Source organism: Leptopilina boulardi, unplaced genomic scaffold, assembly GCF_019393585.1.
Source record: "Leptopilina boulardi isolate dan_hultmark-lab unplaced genomic scaffold, ZJU_Lbou_2.1 LbouV2_70, whole genome shotgun sequence".
Classification (NCBI taxonomy): domain Eukaryota; kingdom Metazoa; phylum Arthropoda; class Insecta; order Hymenoptera; family Figitidae; genus Leptopilina; species Leptopilina boulardi.
In genome coordinates this window covers 238,881-256,506 of record NW_026138017.1, presented here as the reverse complement: position 1 = coordinate 256,506, position 17,626 = coordinate 238,881, and the positions used below count along the sequence as shown (strand labels likewise).

The following is a 17,626-nucleotide window of genomic DNA, read 5'->3' as shown; positions in this document are numbered from 1 at the left end:
TACCTGCAATATATAACAGTAGTGACTCACGCACCTGCATATATTAAAAAAATAATAAAAGAGGGAGTTGGTCCTGTGCTTCCTAAAACTTCCAAGAACTGATTATGATTCACGATTTTATCCCAGGGAAAATACTTTTTAAAAATTTTTATTTTTATAATAATTATAATTATTATTTATTTTTATAATAATTAATTATTATTTATTAATCGTAATAAATAATAAATAAAATTTTAACCAAATATAAATTCTTCGTTTTTTTTTTTTTTTTTTTTTTTTTAATGAATATTGTATTTAGAATATGAAGTCGTAGAACGAGGCTGTGTGTATATTTATTAATTGAGCATCACAATAGTTGTCCATCTTGTTCATTATAATGCAATATATATTACTTGCATGAATTCATTCGTATATTTCTGATTTATGATTCATTGAAAACTACAATATAATCTTAAGTCTCTGAATTATGGATGTTTCATTTTAAAATATCTCCTTCATCAGCGTTCCCATTTCTCTTCATTTTCGTTTAGAATTTTTTTTTTTTTTTATTAATTAAAAATACGTATTTTAATTTAATTCTAATTACAATTCTAATGCAAATTTTTGTTTTACGTTTCAGGTGAGTCGAACAGCAAGAAATATTTTCCGTGTGCCTCGAGTTATTCGTAAGTAAACATATACTTTTTTTTTTGGTTAATCGCAAATATTGATGTTAATTTTTTTTATGGTGCAAATTAATTTAATTTAGTTAAATTTAATTTAGTCAAACTATTTTTATATGATATATAAATTAAAAAAAGGGATTTTTTTTATAAACCGTTATTTTTTATATTATACATTTTTATAGTTGGTAATTTTGAGGAATTTTCTTTTTTACTATCTCGCTATTTGTTAAGGTTCTGATCGCATATATATATACGATTGATTTCTTGGAAAAGATAAAAGTCTGTCCTCACTTTACACCTGCAAATCACGTTGATTTAGTTCTGTAGAAAAGTGACCTATCAAGAAATAAGATATATATCATTTTGTATATATATATATATATATAGTATATAGAGATTGTCTATCAGTTGATCGTGAATATTTCTCACGTATGCTCATATATGGAACTGTTTCTGGTGAGTGGGCTATTATATATACTTATGGAGAATAGATTATAATAAATGAACTATAAATATACCGCGTTTAGGTTTAGGCATTATTATCATTATTCTTAGATTTTACATTATAAATTTATATATCTTTTCTATTATGACATCATCTCTCAAAAATTTTAATTCATTTAATATATTGAAAAAATAAACTCGGTGATTTTTTTTTAGTATTTGTTATAAAAAATAATTGTTAATTTCATTTTTGATTAATTTATTTTCTCAAATTTTTTTTTAGAATTATTTTCTAAATAAACACGAGTCGAAATTGAACTATTGCGAAAAATCGAGAAATATTGTATAGGGCTGACCAAAGCAAAAGTTTACTACTTGTTCCGCAGTTGTATCACTTGTTCCTCAAAGGTTCTGCATCGTACGATCTAGAGATCATATCTAAATATATGAGATACTTTTTATTTTTTTAGGGAATTTTAATATTTAATTCAAATTTTTAAATATTAAAATTTTTTTAAAAATTATTTTATCAAAAATTGAATTTTTTACGGAAATTCCCGAGATGAAATTTCTCCGCACGTTGATTTTTTTTTTCTGGGGGAAAAAAAAATGAGAACGATTCATTATGTGTGCAAAGTGTAAAATTATAGATTACGTATTATATCGTTACGTGTGTATAGAATATAAGAATATTTGAACCTATTATTATTATTCACATGGAGAGAAAAAGAAAAAAGAAAAAACCCAACCCAGGTCTTTGAATATGTTGTGTAAATATTATAGTAGATCTATATAGTTGAGGTGCCAAGCGGTCTACCGGTGCATTGAGCAAAAACTAGTCCAACAACATATAGACACGCCTCGGTACCATTGCCCCCCCCTCCCTTCATCCCTCGAGTAAATGATTTTCTCGTCCCGCAACTTATATTGACGATTAAATCGACCTTTTCCAGAGAATTATAAACATTCTCGATCAATCTATATATAAAGTACTCACGTTTTTCAATGGAGGGGGAAAAAAAAAAAATGTTGCACTAAAAAAAAATTGCATCAATTTTTGTTTTTCTTTTAATTTATATTTTATTCGATTAGAATATGGTACACCCAGAAAAAAAGAATTCTTTACAAAAAAAATTAATTTGTTTCAAATAAATTGTTTTTGATTAAAATAAAAAATTATTTTGATTTCAAAGAAATTTTTTAATTTACTTCAAATCAAGGACCCTATATCAATTGTCGAATTTCTTTGAATTAATGCACTAAGCTTTTTTTGGTTTCAAAGAAAATTTTATTTTTAATGATAAAAAAAAAATAATTTTGGTTTCTTTAAATCAAAGAAATCTTTTCTCTGAGTGTATAAATATAAAAATTCGAATTTCCAACGAAGCTGAAGTACGCAACGTTTATATAAACGATTTTTAAAGAAATAATTTTTTAAAATGAAAAATTCTATAATTTTTTGCCTAAAAAATATTTCTTGTAGTTTTCATTAAACAACAAATTATAATTAAAATATTTTTTAAGGAAAAAAATTATAGAATTTTTCATTTTAAAAAATTATTTCTTTAAAAATTGTTTATATAAACATTGCGTACTTCAGCTTCGTAATTTTAGATTTTTTTTTTCAAATTGTCCCGAATTTTTTGTAAAAAATTTTTATTTAACAGTTATTCAATAATAATGAAACAAAAAAATGTTTTGATCTCACATATCTCGTCTTTTGATGGCGAACAAAAGGATATATTTGGCTATTCTGGAATTTTGATTTCGAAAAATTGGGTGCTCACACATGGTTCATTAATTAGTGGATTAATACAAAATAATGGAGAAATTGCAAATTTATTTGCTAATTTGAAGGTGAATGAATTTTTCAAAATTCCCCAAAAATTGTGTGATTTGTTAAAATTTCGTATTTTTTGGGAGAAATCATCGAATAAAGAAATTGAGGAAAATGAAAGCATTGTAGTATTGGCTTGGAAATGTTCAATTTTAAAGGAAACATTCGATAATCTCTTTACATCTTGGAAATTTAATAAACTACTCGATAAACGTAATGATTCAATGTTGCCAGTATTTTTGATAATAGGACTTAAAGTACAATTTTATGAAAATTCAATTTCATCTGCTCGTGAGGCTTTAAATTGTTTTATTGAAAAAGATCTCGTTTATCCAGTGAGAGGATTTATTGCAGAAATTGAATCAACGCCATTTGGTAATCCAATATTTATCAATTCAATTGCACGTGGCGTTATTAGTAATATTGTTGGTGATGAAAATTGTATTATTTTATCTGACGCTAATTCGGTGCCAGGTTGTGAAGGTGGTCCAGTTTACATCATTAACGATGGGTGAGATTATTATTTTATATTTTAAAAGGAAATTTTAAAAAAATTTAAAATTTTTTAATTTTTATTATAAAAATAATATTTTTTTAAATAATTATTTTTAAAATAAAAAAGTGAAAAAAAAATTTCAATAGAGAACGACAAATTTGCGGAATGGTGATAGCTCCGTTAAGTTGGTGTCGAGGCGAATGGGTCGATTACACATTTATAGCAAATTTAAAAGCGTGCTTTAGCCGAGGTGTCCCTCAACTGCAATTTTGCCAATTATTAAAAAATCGACGATGCCTTGACGATATAAACTTGAGAAGTGAAAACTGTAAATTAGCCGGTAAAAATTTTATTCTCCTTTTTTTTAAAGATATATAATTGCAATTTGCATAATTGTAAAACAATTGCATAACTTTTTGCAGATATGTTAGATAAGTGCGTTGTACCTGTTCAATGTGGTTCATCCTGGGGAACTGGAATTCTTATCGATTTAAAATCTGGTACAATATTAACGTGTTCTCACGTTGTGAGAGAGGTAATTTTCCCTTATAGGATATATAATATTATTATACAGGATGTTATTTTTTTTTATTTAATCAAAATTATAGTTGTTGGAAAAAAAAAATTGAAATACGCAGTTGACTATCTACGTCAATGAAAAAAAAAATAAGAGTAGTTTTTAACAACTTTTCATGACAAAAGAAGTTATTCAATTTCATTGATGATGAAAAGGGGGATGCGAATCGAATGGGGGAAATTAAAAACGATTGAGGTTAAGAGGGCAGACTTGTTCTAGGCGCCAGTCAGCGACATCAAGGTTATGCTTAATAGGGATGAAAACAAGAATAAGAAGAAGCATGCTTCGCCCACGAGGGCAAAATTAGTTTACAGGACACCCGATAACAAGCCATATGACGTCGCTGTGTTGAGGGTCAATCCAGAGGAAGTGGACCCCTCACTGAGGTCTATATATATTCAGGGCACTTCTGTATCTCGAGGTAAGAAGCAGCCAGTGAGACTCGTTTATAAAATGACCGCAACCATTATTTCATCTTCTTCTTCTTCTTTCATATTAAAAAAAAAGAGATCTCTCTCTTTTTTTTTCTCTCTCTCTCATCGTGTGATGAGATCACACAATAACGAGACCACAAAATAAATACAAACTCGATTTCCTTGTATACTATTCATTGACTAGAAATATTTTCTCGAGAGCTTTCGCAAAGATATTATATATATATATGATATCCATTGAGAGGAGAATTTATTCTTCATCAATGAAGCTTCCCTTTTTATTTTTCTGGTTTCGATTCTCAACGGAAAATTGAGATATCGATTTTGTTTAATGGCGAATAATTGATTTACTCTATTAATATTTTTAGATTCTGTTTCTTCTTTGAAAAATTTTTCGTCTCCTTAATTCTTTCAAATTCTTTCTCTCAAAGAACTTTTTTTTAGCAATTTTTTTTTCTTCAAAATAAATTTTCTCATTTGGCTGAATTTTTTACGATGATCTAGTTTTATTGGGGCGCATATTTAATTCAATTTGCGATTAATTTTTTTTTTTTATTTATTTTAATTGCTATTTTGACGAAATTCCATTTAACGAAACTGAAATTTTGCTGAATTTCAATTTAACTGACAATTTAATGCGAATTTGTTCTTTTATTTTTATTTAGCTAAATTTTTTTTTGAACATTTTCCTTTTATTGAATTTTGTTTTTAAAAGAATTGTCATTTAACCAAATTTGTTATTTAATCGAACTTTTAATTATCCGAACAAATATTTTGCTAAAATATTTATTTATTTTGCTAAAATATTTATTTATTATTATTTATTATACGGTTCATTTTAAAATTCGCGCTCAAGTAGTTTAGTCAAATATTCGTTAGGCCAAATAATAATTTAGCTAAATAACAATTTTTTTATTTGTTAATTTTGTTAAATTACAATTCAATTAAGTGGCGACACGCTTCAATAAAAATTTATAAAGTTCAATGAAAATTAGGCCAAATTCAAACTGGCTTTAATAATAATTCAGTAAAATAATAATTCAGTTGAATAATAATTTAGTAAAATAATAGTTCAGTCAAATAATATTTCAGTTAAATAAAAATTTAGTAAAATAATAGTTCAGTTAAACAATAATTTAGTAAAATAAAAGTTCAGTTAAATAATAATTTAGTAAAATAATTCAGTTAAATAATAATTTAGTAAAATAATTCAGTTAAATAATAATTTAGTAAAATAATAGTTCAGTTAAATATTAGTTCAGTTAAATAATAGTTCAGTTAAATAAATAATTTAGTAAAATAATAGTTAAGTTGAATAATAATTTAGTTAAATAATAATTAAGTTAAATAATAATTTAGTTAATTAATAGTTCAGTTAAATAATATTTCAGTTAAATAATAATTTAGTAAAATATTAGTTCAGTTAAATAATATTTCAGTGAAATAATAATTTAGTAAAATAATAGTTCAGTTAAATATTAGTTCAGTTAAATAATAGTTCAGTTTAATAATAATTTAGTAAAATAATAGTTCAGTTAAATAATAATTTAGTAAAATAATAATTTAGTAAAATAATAGTTCAGTTAAATAATAATTTTGTAAAATAATAGTTCAGTTAAATAATATTTCAGTTAAATAATAATTTAGTAAAATAATAGTTCAGTTAAATATTGGTTCAGTTAAGTAATAGTTCAGTTAAATATTAATTTAGTAAAATAATAGTTCAGTTAAATAATAATTTAGTAAAATAATAGTTCAGTTAAATATTAGTTCAGTTAAATATTAGTTCAGTTAAATAATAGTTCAGTTAAATAAATAATTTAGTAAAGTAATAGTTCAGTTAAATAATAATTCAGTTAAATAATAGTTCAGTTAAATAATAATTTAGTAATATAATAGTTCAGTTAAATAATATTTCACTTAAATATTAATTTAATAAAATATTAGTTCAGTAAAATAATATTTCAGTTAAATAATAATTTAGTAAAATAATAGTTCAGTTAAATATTAGTTCAGTTAAATAATAGTTCAGTTAAATAATAATTTAGTAAAATAATAGTTCAGTTAAATATTAGTTCCGTTAAATAATAGTTCAGTTAAATAATAGTTCAGTTAAATAATAATTTAGTACAATAATAATTCAGTTAAATAATAATTTAGTAAAATAATAGTTCAGTTAAATAATAATTCAGTAAAATAATAATTCAGTAAAAAAATAATCTAGTTAAACAATTCAGCTAAACATTAATTTAGTTTAATAAAAATTAAGTTAAATAATTTCTTTAAGTAATAAATTAAGTAAAATAATTAAGTTAAATAATATAATGTGGTTAAATAATTCAGTTAAATGAAATTTCGCCAAAATTTAGAATTAAATTTTTTGTCAAATAGAAATAAATTCTTAATTGCGCTCCATTATTATAATTTTCTAATGATAATAAAGATATTGTCAATAGAATAAAATCGATTAAAATAATATATAATATAGGAGAGATTGTGGCAACAGCAGGATTTCCATTTTTCTCGTCGAGTTTGCCAACGATAAGCAAAGGAAATGTGTCAAGATCCTTGCCATGCATGCTGCAAACCACCTGTTGCGTTCAAAGTGGAACTAGTGGTGGTCCAATTGTTTGTTGGTCGACTGGAGAGATGCTGGGGATGATCGTATGTAATGCAATCTCATCAAACAATTTGGAACTTTATCCACGACTCAATATGGCAATTCCAGCTTCAATTTTAAAAATACCAATTGAACAATATCTTCAAACAAATGGTAATAATTTATTGAAAAATTAAAACAAAAATTCATTCCTCTTCATATTTTTCATATAAAATATTGCTTATTTTTTCTCTCGCTTTTTGATTTATTTTTGCTATTCTTCTTCTCGCTTTTTTTTCGTTTTTTTAATTTCTAATTCAGGGCTTTTTTACTATCATCCAAAATTCTAACGAAAAAAAATCTTGATTCAAATTTCTCGTTAAATAAATTTATTATTTGAATTTTATTTTGTTAATTTCTGATTATTTCAAAATAATTTGTTTTATTAATGTAAAAAAAAGAATTTTGTATCAAGATTTATTAGAATTATGTTGTGGTAGTGGTGTTCATATATGTGTGTGGCTTGAATATTTGCTTTGTTTGACGTTAAGTGGTTTCTTTGGTGAACTTTTTTTTTTTTCTTCCTGTACTCTTTGCGCCAGCAAAAAGTGGCGCGACCTTTGAGTGTGCAACTGTGGCACAGTTTGTCGTCCTCTTTTTCAGATGCCAAAGTCCTCGAAGCTCTCGCCAGTCAAGATGCAGTCGTGCATCAAACGTGGGATTTACATCTGATGATTCCTCGATCAAAAATGTGAATCACGCTCGCAGCAATACTTCTCATATATTATACCAGTCACTTTCAACTGTCTGTATCAAATTATTTTTTTTTAGGAATTAAAAAGGGGAAATTAATTAATACAATTAAATTTTTTTTGTTCTTTTGTAAAAGAAAATTACACAATATTATTAATTATAATAATTCAAAAACGTTTAATATTATAAATAATTTATAGAAAAAAGAAAAATTGGAATTTATTCAGTTCGCTTTTTTTTATAAATAAATCTTGATGTAAAGATGCGATAGAAATACACCTTGTGACGTGAAATCCTCAAGAGCAATTAATCTGATTGACGATTTTAAAATACAAAGCACAGAGAAATGAAGCGTCAGAGCCGCGAAGAGTCGTTACAAAAAATATTCGCGAAAATAATAATTCTTGTCGTTATAGTATAAAAAGACGTCGAAGCTATTAAAACATGTTCAAAGAAATATTTTTCCCCCTTTGTTATTATCGGCATACTTAACCTTTCATTTTATTTTTAATTGTCTTCTAAAAGGTATTTAAAAAAAAAAAATAATAATAACAAAAGCGCGCAATTTTCAACTAAATGAGATATAAGGCAATTAAATTAATTAAAAAACTATTTATAGAATTGAGAAAATTTTATATATAAAAATAAATCATTAAAAAAAGAAAAAAAATTTTTTTAACTAATTTCAAACTAGTTTGAATGTTAAAAATAAATAAAAAAAAAAACATGCAATAATAATGCAAATAATTCTTTGAAATATAACCACTTGCGAATTATTGGATCAATCTATTATTAAAATCTTGCAGCTGCATTTATATTTATCAATTGATCGAAGCATATATGTTTCGTTTATTTCAAGACTAATTCATGATAATTAGCAACATTTAGATTCAGTCAAGTGTAACAATATATGTTCGTGAATTTTTTTCTATATATATTTAATCGTAGCGCACGAGTAACGATTGTTTTAATAAAATTCTTACGAAATCAATTTTTTGTATTTCAAAATAAATTTATAATTAAATTGAATTAAATAGAAAAAAAAAGAAAATAGATTGAATCCAATATTCGCTTCATTAATAATAATTTTGTTCGCTTTTTTCCGGAATATTAATATTATTTATTGTCATAGAAGTGAGACAGAAATTATTTTCAAAAAAAATATGAGAAAATTAGATTCGTTAAAAATATTATATTTATAATTTATGTTGATAGCACGATTCTCACTTGTGTTTGTATATATATATATATAATTGGCTTGATTTGTTATGCGAATTCCTTGCGGAATTCAGTGGAAGCGTTAGCAAAGTAAAATAGGCCGTAAATATCAGGAGAAAGGTAGATTCTATAGATAAGTACTCGTGTCTAAATCGCGACGTCAATTAAATCGATTTCACATTCTTTACATGATACTGTTAAAGATAGGAGAATCAGGAAACACCCAACAATTGACAGAATTTGTTTAAAGATTTAAATATTTTTTTTCTATTTTTCATTTTCTCATAATTTATTTTTTTTTAAAACACTAAACGATTTTTTTTTTTTTTTTTAATTAAAGACGAACATTTATTCGATTTACGATTTATTATTTTCTTTACGCAAATTTTGTATACATAGGTACTGTAAAATATGTAAATATATATTATATATATATATGTATATCGCTAGCACAATCCTTGCTTTGAAAAATAGCAAGTTTTTTTTTTTTTTTTTTTAAATATACAAGAAATTCGATGGGCAAAAATTGAAAAATTCGTAGATAAAATTTTTTATTGTTTTTAAATATGTTTTTAAAATTCAAGTGAAAGAGTGAAAAAAATTTAATCTTCGAATTTTTCAAAAATTCTTTGCACATATATTTTTTTTTTATGCGTCGCTGCATAAGAAGCAGAATTTTCTAAAATACTGATATCACCACAAATTAACATATATATTTTTATTATATACGTTTGAGTATAAGATCACAACGAAGAAATGGTTTTTTTTTCGTAAAATATAGATATAAAATTAAAAATAAAAGAATATTCTGAAATTAAGAATAAATCATTAATATTTATTTTAAAATTTTTAATTTAAATATTTTTTTTAGTCTACTTTTGAAATAAGATTATTCTGAAAATAATAAAAGAGGTGCTAATGATTTATTCTTATTTTTAGATTATTTTCCTACTGTCCATGACGATAAACAAATGGAAGTTTAGAAAATTAATGTAACTTCAGTATTTTGAAAAAAAAAACTAGAAAATTTATTTTTAAACTTTTATCTTTCTTTAGTTGACATTCTTATTAATGAATTTATTTAATTTTATATTCGGTTTTCAAATGTGTAACGCCAAAAGCAACATTGCTTTATTTTTTTTCAGTATGGATTAAAAATGAATTTTTTTTTTTTGTTTTTTAAAGAACTTTAAATCTCAAATATTAATTAGAAATATTTTATCAAAAAAAAAAAAATGATATTCTTAATTTGAGAATATTTTTTGGACTTGATAATTAAATTAATCTTAAATAGGAACACAGAATTATTCTCAAAATTGAGAATATCATTTTTTCAGTTTATTTATTTTTTAAAAATGAAAATAGCTAATTTTTTTCTGATTTTTTTTAGAATATTATTCTTATTCTGATTTTTGAAACGAAGTCTTATGAGAGACATAATTTCTTAACTATTTTTTTTTTTTTTTTTTTAATATAATCGTCTTAATTTCTATCAGTATCAAATTGACGGACGCTAAAAAGACGCCTTGTGATTTCGACTTCGCTTCTTGAAAGTGATTTTAAACAAAGTCGATGGAATGTGTGAACTTACATATTAAATGAGTGTCAATACAATTTACACGTATAAATAACATGTGACTTTACATTACGATTATTATTATTATTATTATTATTTATGCTTATGTACACCATGGATGGAGTTCGAATCATTAGCTATATCGCATTGAAAATCGCTTAAATCTCTAAATATATATATATAGGTATTATGTTCATCTCCTGACTTTTTTTTGTTTTAGATTTTATTTTCTTTCTCTTGTTTTATAATTCTTAGACTGGATTACGAAAAAATAGCAGTTTGCCAGTTCCTCTTATTTCAAGAAGATAATAATCTTTTATTATTGATATAGAAACACTTGAAAAGATTGGTTTTTTTTTCTTCTTGATATATATTGGTAAAATATATATATGTATATTATAGTTTAGCTGGAATTTCATTATGATTGATGAATTATTATTTTGAGATAAATACAATTACGAGACTTATATATCTATTCTTGACACAGGTTTTATGCCATAGATTTTGTTTTTTTTTTGCAATCATGAAAATTCCGAACAAGAGATAATTTATTAGATGTTTCAAAATAGACATTTTTTTGTCATTAGGTTATTCACCTTTATGATAATAACTGCCAAAAAATTTTATTAGTTTTTTAAACGAAATTTTTTTTTGTAAATAAATAAAATATAAATAATATATATTTGAATTATTTTAAAAATAATATAATTTAATAATAATTAAATTTTTTTATTAATAAAAGAAATAAATTTTTAAAATAATTATCTTGTTCTGAATTTCAATGAAACAGATTGACTTTTTTTCTCTCTAAATTAGCCAAATCACATTGTGACAAATGAGCTTAGCCGTCTTTTTTTTGTTTAATTTTACGGCATATTTTTCTTCTTCTATCCCATGATTTATAGACTGTGTTCCAAATTTTCGAAACGAATTTTGACGTTTCAAGTTTTTTTTTTCTTATCACTTTTTTTTTTTGTATATTTGGGACAAGGTAGAATTTTTAGGACGGATTTTTGATGGAAAAAGCACAGTCGTCGTAGGATAATTTTCATTATTAACTATTATAGTTATTCCACGAAACAAATAACAATTTACGAATTATTTTTTTTTTTCGACAATTTTTATATAAATAGGTTGGTAACAATTTTATCAATCATTTTCGTAATCGTAATTTTAAGAACTCATTCAATGCGACACGCGATGATTGGGAAAATATTAAAATCATTTTTTTTTTTTTTTTTTTTTTGGCACACTTGTGACAGTAAAAAAATAGAATAACAATGTATGTGAGAAATAATGGAAAAGAATAGATTTTCAAAAAATATTTCAAAGGTATGGTGTTTTAAATCATCCTATTTGTTTATTAGGATTTTGCGATTTAAATTAATTGGAACACAGTCAAAGCATTATAATGATTACAGCCTTCTATGTTTTTTTTTTTAAATTTCCATTATATTAAATTATTTTTTTTACAAGTTTTTACTTAAACTTGAGGAGAAAAAATACTGGAATGATTTATTCAGTTTTGAAAAAAAATTGCCGAAATAGGTAATTTGATTTTGAAAAAAATACCTTTTTTTAGTGAATATTCTGTGATCAAATACATACGTTATTTGTAACAAGTTTTTCCTTGCACTTTCTCCTTTTGCTACAGGCAAAATCTGTCGCTTGAAAACCGCATTCTCTCGTTGCGTAAAATATCCAAAAGGGAAAAGATAAAATCGAATTAATTCGCAGAAGTGATGAGCCTTTGACATTTTTTCTCCTCCCCTTCTGATTTTTCTATTTTAATTAAATTAATTAATTTTATATAATTTATAATTATTATATATAATAATCTAATTTCAAAAGCTCGATTCAAAATAAACATTTTTTATTACAATAAGTAATAATAATAATTCCAAGTCCATTATCGTTGTCTTTAACGTTTGCCATTTGAAATAAGTGGAAAAGTACTATATACTTTCAAAAAGTCCTGATTTTGAATCGTAAAATTTTATTCTAAAAATTGTGAATTAAAAAGAAGGAGATTTTTTTTTTATTTTTATTATCGAAAAATTAATTAATTTAAGAGAAAAATTTTTATCAGGACAATTTTTTGAAGTTTATTTTGTATTATAAATTATAAATTATTTACCTTAAATAATTATATATTAATGTACTTTCCATCGTTATTCCACTTAGTGTTCATTTATTTTCTAATATATATATATATATATAAATACCACCCCGGAAAATTGAATACCTATAATGACGACTAGAGAGAAGGTTTCGATGGGATCTCACTGCCTCCATATTATATAAATTACATGAAACAGTAGAAAAATATTTCACAAAATCAGGGGGAACGTTGTCTGTAAAAAAAAAAAAATTGGCTATTGTTATTCTATCAAGAATTTTTAGAGTCTCATTTTGAGAATTTTGTATTACATTTTCATTTTTTTTTGGATAATTTCAATTCTTTGTCCGTTCCCACTGATAGTCGAAAGATACCTTATAAACATGTATTCAGAATTATTTTTTTTCTCAACCATTCATGTCGCTGACAAAAACAGGTTTTGTTTACGTTTTTGTAATTTTTTTTTAGATTATATAAATTAAAATTAGTCACCCATATTGAATATTGGAAAAAACGTGTTAGGGAGAAGTTATTTTCTCTTTTTTTTTTTTTTCTAAGAAGCCTTATTTCTTTTTTTTTTTCTCACTGCTGATATCCATTAGTTTGAGTGTGTGTTTCTTGACTATCTATACTATAGCCGGTGATGCTGTCCGGACTTTGTAGGGATGCTGCATAAAGCGGATTGACTGGCGTTGCACTCGTGTTGAATTGGGTCGAATCATAAACACTGTTATTCTGCAAAAAAGAAAATAAGTTCCACTTTGGATTTTCCTATCCCATTAAAATAAACTCTCGTCAAAATAATTAAATTAAAATATTAAACAGCTGTATTTTTGAAAAAAAATATTAATTTTCTTTCGATTTTTCAAAAATTGTTTTCTATTATTTAATAGAATTACTTTTTGTTCTAAAAGATAAAGCTGGTCTTCATTTAAAAATTTTTCAATAACCAGCATTAACTTTTTAAATTTATATAGATTGTCACAGGAAAAATTTAAAAGCCAATAATAAAATTATTTTGCATGCAGTAAAACAAGCTTTTAATGAAAAAAAAAAAAAATTGCCAATAATTTTTCTTTTTAGTTATAGGAAGCAAAAATTAAGTTAGTTGTGAATTTTAAAAATACTTGGATTTTTATTTGTGAATGTGCAATAAATGAAAACAAAGTGCTTTAACAGTATCAGTAAATTTAATGAAAAATAGCTGCTAGGCGTGCTGATTGTATATATATATTTAAATATATATATAATTATACAAAAACACACACACACACTGATAAAAGAAAAAAAAAGCATATATGTGAATCTATTTTTTTTTTCTACAAATAATAAATAAATAACGAATACATTCCCAGATATTAATCATATTTTTAAATAATAATTCTGGAATTTTTTTTTTTGATAAATCTACTTTTTTTTCAAAGCTCAACTTTATCTTTGGAATCAATTTGAAAAGTTAATCACAATAATTATAAATACAATAATATAAATAGAAATTTTTCGTCAAAAAAATAAATCAATTTTTAAAAGCAACTATTCAATTGTAACATATATAAACAACTTTAATAACAGCCAGCTTTTTTTTTTTTTTTTTTTTTAATTAATAAAATACGAAAAAAGCTAAATTTTTATGTATCTTTGGTTATAGAATCTGTTTGTTTCATTTCGTGTGATTCACCGCTCAAAAGACTTTGTAAACTACTTTCAAGTGGTGATGACGATGATTTTTCATGTGATTTTGTTTTCACAAATTTTTCATTTTTATTCTCAAGTGATTTATTTGATTTTCTTATTTTGATACGCAATGATTCTGAATCAAGGCTACTTTTACTTGATTCAGATAAAAATTGTGTTGCACTGTCTGTTGAAATTTTTGGACGATATGCAAAATGACTTTGTGATGTTTGCGCGAGATCACCAGCTTGTCCAATTAAAGAAACAGAACGTGTTTTCCAACTTGGCGCATCTAATTGTGATGATGTTACTTTTTGTTGTGAACCACCCAATGTGCCTGAATTTGTTAATGTATATTTGCCAAGATCCGGTGTACTTTGTTGAGCAATTAAACGTTTTACTGAGGAGGAACGTTTACCACTTGGTGATGTTCCATAGAGTCTTATTTGGGAACTATAACGACTTGTATTTGGATCACCAGTGCGACGCGATGTTAATGAATAAAGGGAACTCGTTTGTTTCACAAGTGTTGGGGGAATTTTTGTAATTGGCGATTCATGAAAGGGCATGTGAAATGAAGGAACATGGACCTGATAGATGTAATCGCTGTCAGTCTTCAACGATGAGAAACTTTGTTGATGTGGCAGCGAAACAGTGTCCTCCTCCATTGCATCGTCAACTTGCGCTTTATACGAAAACATAAGCGATGGCTGCGATACTCTGAAAAAAAGGAAAAAAAAAAAAATTTTTTATTATCTGAATTATTTGAAAAAAAAATTCGCAAAACTCACCCTAAAAATTCGGATAAAAATGTGTGATAAACTAGAGGCGTGAAGACTGTCAAATAAATTATCGCAGTGACGTCTACCACGCAGAGGCCAACGAGATTTTGAGTATAATTTAAAAGTCCTGCACCTATTGACTGTACCAAATTCAAAAAAGCCAATATCCCAACGTAAACGTAGAAACTTCTTTTGTCTGTCGAAAAAAATTCAGAATTTAAAAACATTCATTTTTCAAATTTTAATTATTTAATTTGGAAATAATTTCAAACTTACTTGGTAAGGCTAATCGTTCTCGCAGTCGCGTCAACGGCAGTATTAGCATGAACATGTATATCTGTAAAGTAGAAATTTTAGTTACACAAAGATAAATTTTGTTTCGTTTTTTTTTTGTGACGTACCGTTGTAAAGACGAGACTGCTGCAAAACCAAAACATCATTCCACCATGACCAAAAACAAAAAGTTCTTTACTATTTATATAAAACATATCGTCTGGCAGAACTAATTCCAAAGTACCCTGAGTTATCGTGTAAGCTAGAGCTATAAAAGACGTTGCCAATAGTACTCTACGAATACTTGAACGACTATCTAAATGTCCTGTAAATAAAAAAATTCAAAATTAGAAAAGAATTTCAAACAAAAGAAAATTGTAAATTAAAAAAAAAAAAACTTACCAAAAAATAAACCAAAAATAACAACACTCATTTCGGTGGAGAGTAGAAAAAATCTGACAATGACCCATAGTACTTTATCTGCTTTGCCACCAACTGTTGCTGCTGCATTAACACTCATTGAAACAATGCATCGAATTAATGAAATCACTACATTACAAATAACAAGACCATAAAATGCTAAGAATATTGGACTACTAGTCGCTCTTAATTTAAGTCGTGCTCTGTTAAATCTTACGGCAATGAAAAGAAGGAACAGAAGATTTGGAATTAGAATCGTTACGTCCCATATTCGTACTCTGAAAAAAAAAAATTCGTTAGTCTTTTTCTTCGTTTAGAAATTAAAAATTTGAGCGGAATTAAAACACTGGAAATTCGAACTAAAAAAAAAAAAATTTGCAACTACCTTGAATCTTGAATTTCTTTATACAAGATTAATTTGCAAAAATGCTCCTTTTCATGCACTGTTGAACTAATATTTGGATCTGTCGTAGTACTTAAATCTCTTAATTGTCGCCATCCTTCAGACACTGATTCTAAGCCCTCGCCGTACATTTTCCTTTAATTTCTCTTGAATTAAGATTTCATTTCACATTGATTAGCTGAAATTGGAAAATGTAGTTGGTATATATATTTTTTCTCATTTACAATTTAACTATCTCATTTAAAACGCCTCCGCAATGATAAATTCAAATATAATGAGAATTTCTGTGAAATTTTTTTTATTTTTATCTCTCTAAAATTGTTAAGTGACTTTTGATGACATTTACTTGTACAATTAAAAATTTTATTTAAAATATTTCTATTTTGAAAAATTTATTTCCAATCTGATTTTTGAATAGTAAAATAAAATTGATATTTTACAAATATTAATTTACAATTTTGATATTGTAATCTAAATAACTTAAAAAATAAATTACGCTCTGTTTCTACATTGAATTATTGTTCTTAGAGTAAAATTGGATTGGAACTTTATGTTCCAGATCTCGAACAGAAAGATAAGTAAAGTGGGTATCTAGATCAAATAAAAATAATCTTTTATATACGATTATAAAAATAATGTGCGTGTTAAAATTTCAGAAAAATTATTTCTTCAATTTGTTCTCAAGTTTATTTTATATAGAAATTTGTAGAAAAAAACAATATTTATGAAGAATATTCAGCAAAATGGAGCAAATATTGCAAACATAACCTAAAACTCGATTGTGACTCATACATATCAAACAAAGGATATTTGATTTAGGGAAAAAAACACATTTCAAATAAATCAATTTTGTTTCAAGGTCGTTTAGTTCGGTTTAATTGGATATTCTAACATTGATGAAAATTTTACTAAAAAAAAATCGATACAGGACCCATAGAACTGTCAAGTTTGACAGCTACTCCAAAAAAATATTTTTCTCTATCGTTTTTCTCTTTGTTGTATTTTTTTTCCCCCACATTTTTTCAGATAACATTTCGAAAATTAGTTAGACATTTTTTTTTAATAACTTACATTTGTTGGGAGAAAATGTTTGTTGTGCGTCATACGCAGATGCACACAAATTGAAATTTTTATTCTTATATCACTTGTACAGTTTCACATTGCAGGAAATTTTAATGTTCCATCATAATAGACAATTCATTGTTTAGGTGATTTTTTGTCGTTTTCTTTGGATTTATAATAACGTAACATAAAATAACTCCACACTGTGTATTTCACTGCAATTACCAATAATCCTACTCGTATTGCCCGTGATTGCATTCCCGAGAGCAGTATAAGTTTGACGTTTAATTTTCC

At 25.2% G+C, this 17,626-nt stretch overlaps 2 protein-coding genes across 8 annotated transcripts in view; one reads left to right on the top strand and one right to left on the bottom strand.

Moving 5' to 3' along the window:
* Positions 1-8,220, top strand: part of LOC127290480 (peroxisomal leader peptide-processing protease) — a 54,365-nt gene extending 46,145 nt beyond the window's left edge. Inside the window, exons 3-9 of one of the 2 annotated variants that reach the window (XM_051319061.1) lie at positions 620-665; positions 2,777-3,457; positions 3,589-3,782; positions 3,865-3,977; positions 4,239-4,440; positions 6,942-7,226; positions 7,716-8,220. In XM_051319061.1, coding sequence (XP_051175018.1) covers positions 2,790-3,457; positions 3,589-3,782; positions 3,865-3,977; positions 4,239-4,440; positions 6,942-7,226; positions 7,716-7,807 — 1,554 coding nt within the window. In that variant the 5' untranslated portion in view covers positions 620-665; positions 2,777-2,789 and the 3' untranslated portion in view covers positions 7,808-8,220. Of the gene's footprint in view, positions 1-619; positions 666-1,073; positions 1,122-2,776; positions 3,458-3,588; positions 3,783-3,864; positions 3,978-4,238; positions 4,441-6,941; positions 7,227-7,715 lie in introns of those variants that run through there. The other variant, XM_051319062.1, reaches the window with a different exon arrangement.
* Positions 8,221-9,370: 1,150 nt separating this feature from the next.
* On the bottom strand, positions 9,371-17,617 carry LOC127290478 (transmembrane protein adipocyte-associated 1 homolog). Of its 6 annotated transcripts, none has more exons than XR_007844369.1 (9): positions 17,342-17,617; positions 16,253-16,448; positions 15,850-16,145; positions 15,576-15,772; positions 15,451-15,511; positions 15,184-15,370; positions 14,983-15,112; positions 12,208-13,453; positions 9,371-11,006 (listed from the first exon to the last, which is right to left on the bottom strand). XR_007844369.1 is itself a non-coding variant. In XM_051319058.1 (9 exons), the coding sequence occupies exons 2-8, from the start codon at positions 16,399-16,401 to the stop codon at positions 13,301-13,303; spliced, it is 1,173 nt and encodes a 390-aa protein (XP_051175015.1). In that variant the 5' UTR covers positions 16,402-16,448; positions 17,342-17,616; the 3' UTR covers positions 9,371-13,267; position 13,300. The 6 variants fall into 6 exon arrangements, 3 of the variants coding, with proteins under 3 accessions (XP_051175015.1, XP_051175014.1, XP_051175013.1); XR_007844367.1 differs by having other exon boundaries at positions 9,371-12,381; positions 12,737-13,453; XR_007844368.1 differs by having other exon boundaries at positions 9,371-12,953; positions 13,030-13,453.
* Positions 17,618-17,626: the final 9 nt, after the last annotated feature.

Excerpts from the sequence above, each read along its gene's own strand:
- LOC127290478 (XM_051319056.1), bottom strand. The coding sequence starts at position 16,401 with ATGTACGGCGAGGGCTTAGAATCAGTGTCTGAAGGATGGCGACAATTA. Across the intron at positions 16,146-16,252 it reads AAAGAAATTCAAGATTCAAG|AGTACGAATATGGGACGTAA; the intron begins GTAGTTGCAAAT and ends TTTTTTTTTCAG. Across the intron at positions 15,113-15,183 it reads TTTTTATCCGAATTTTTAGG|AGTATCGCAGCCATCGCTTA; the intron begins GTGAGTTTTGCG and ends CCTTTTTTTCAG.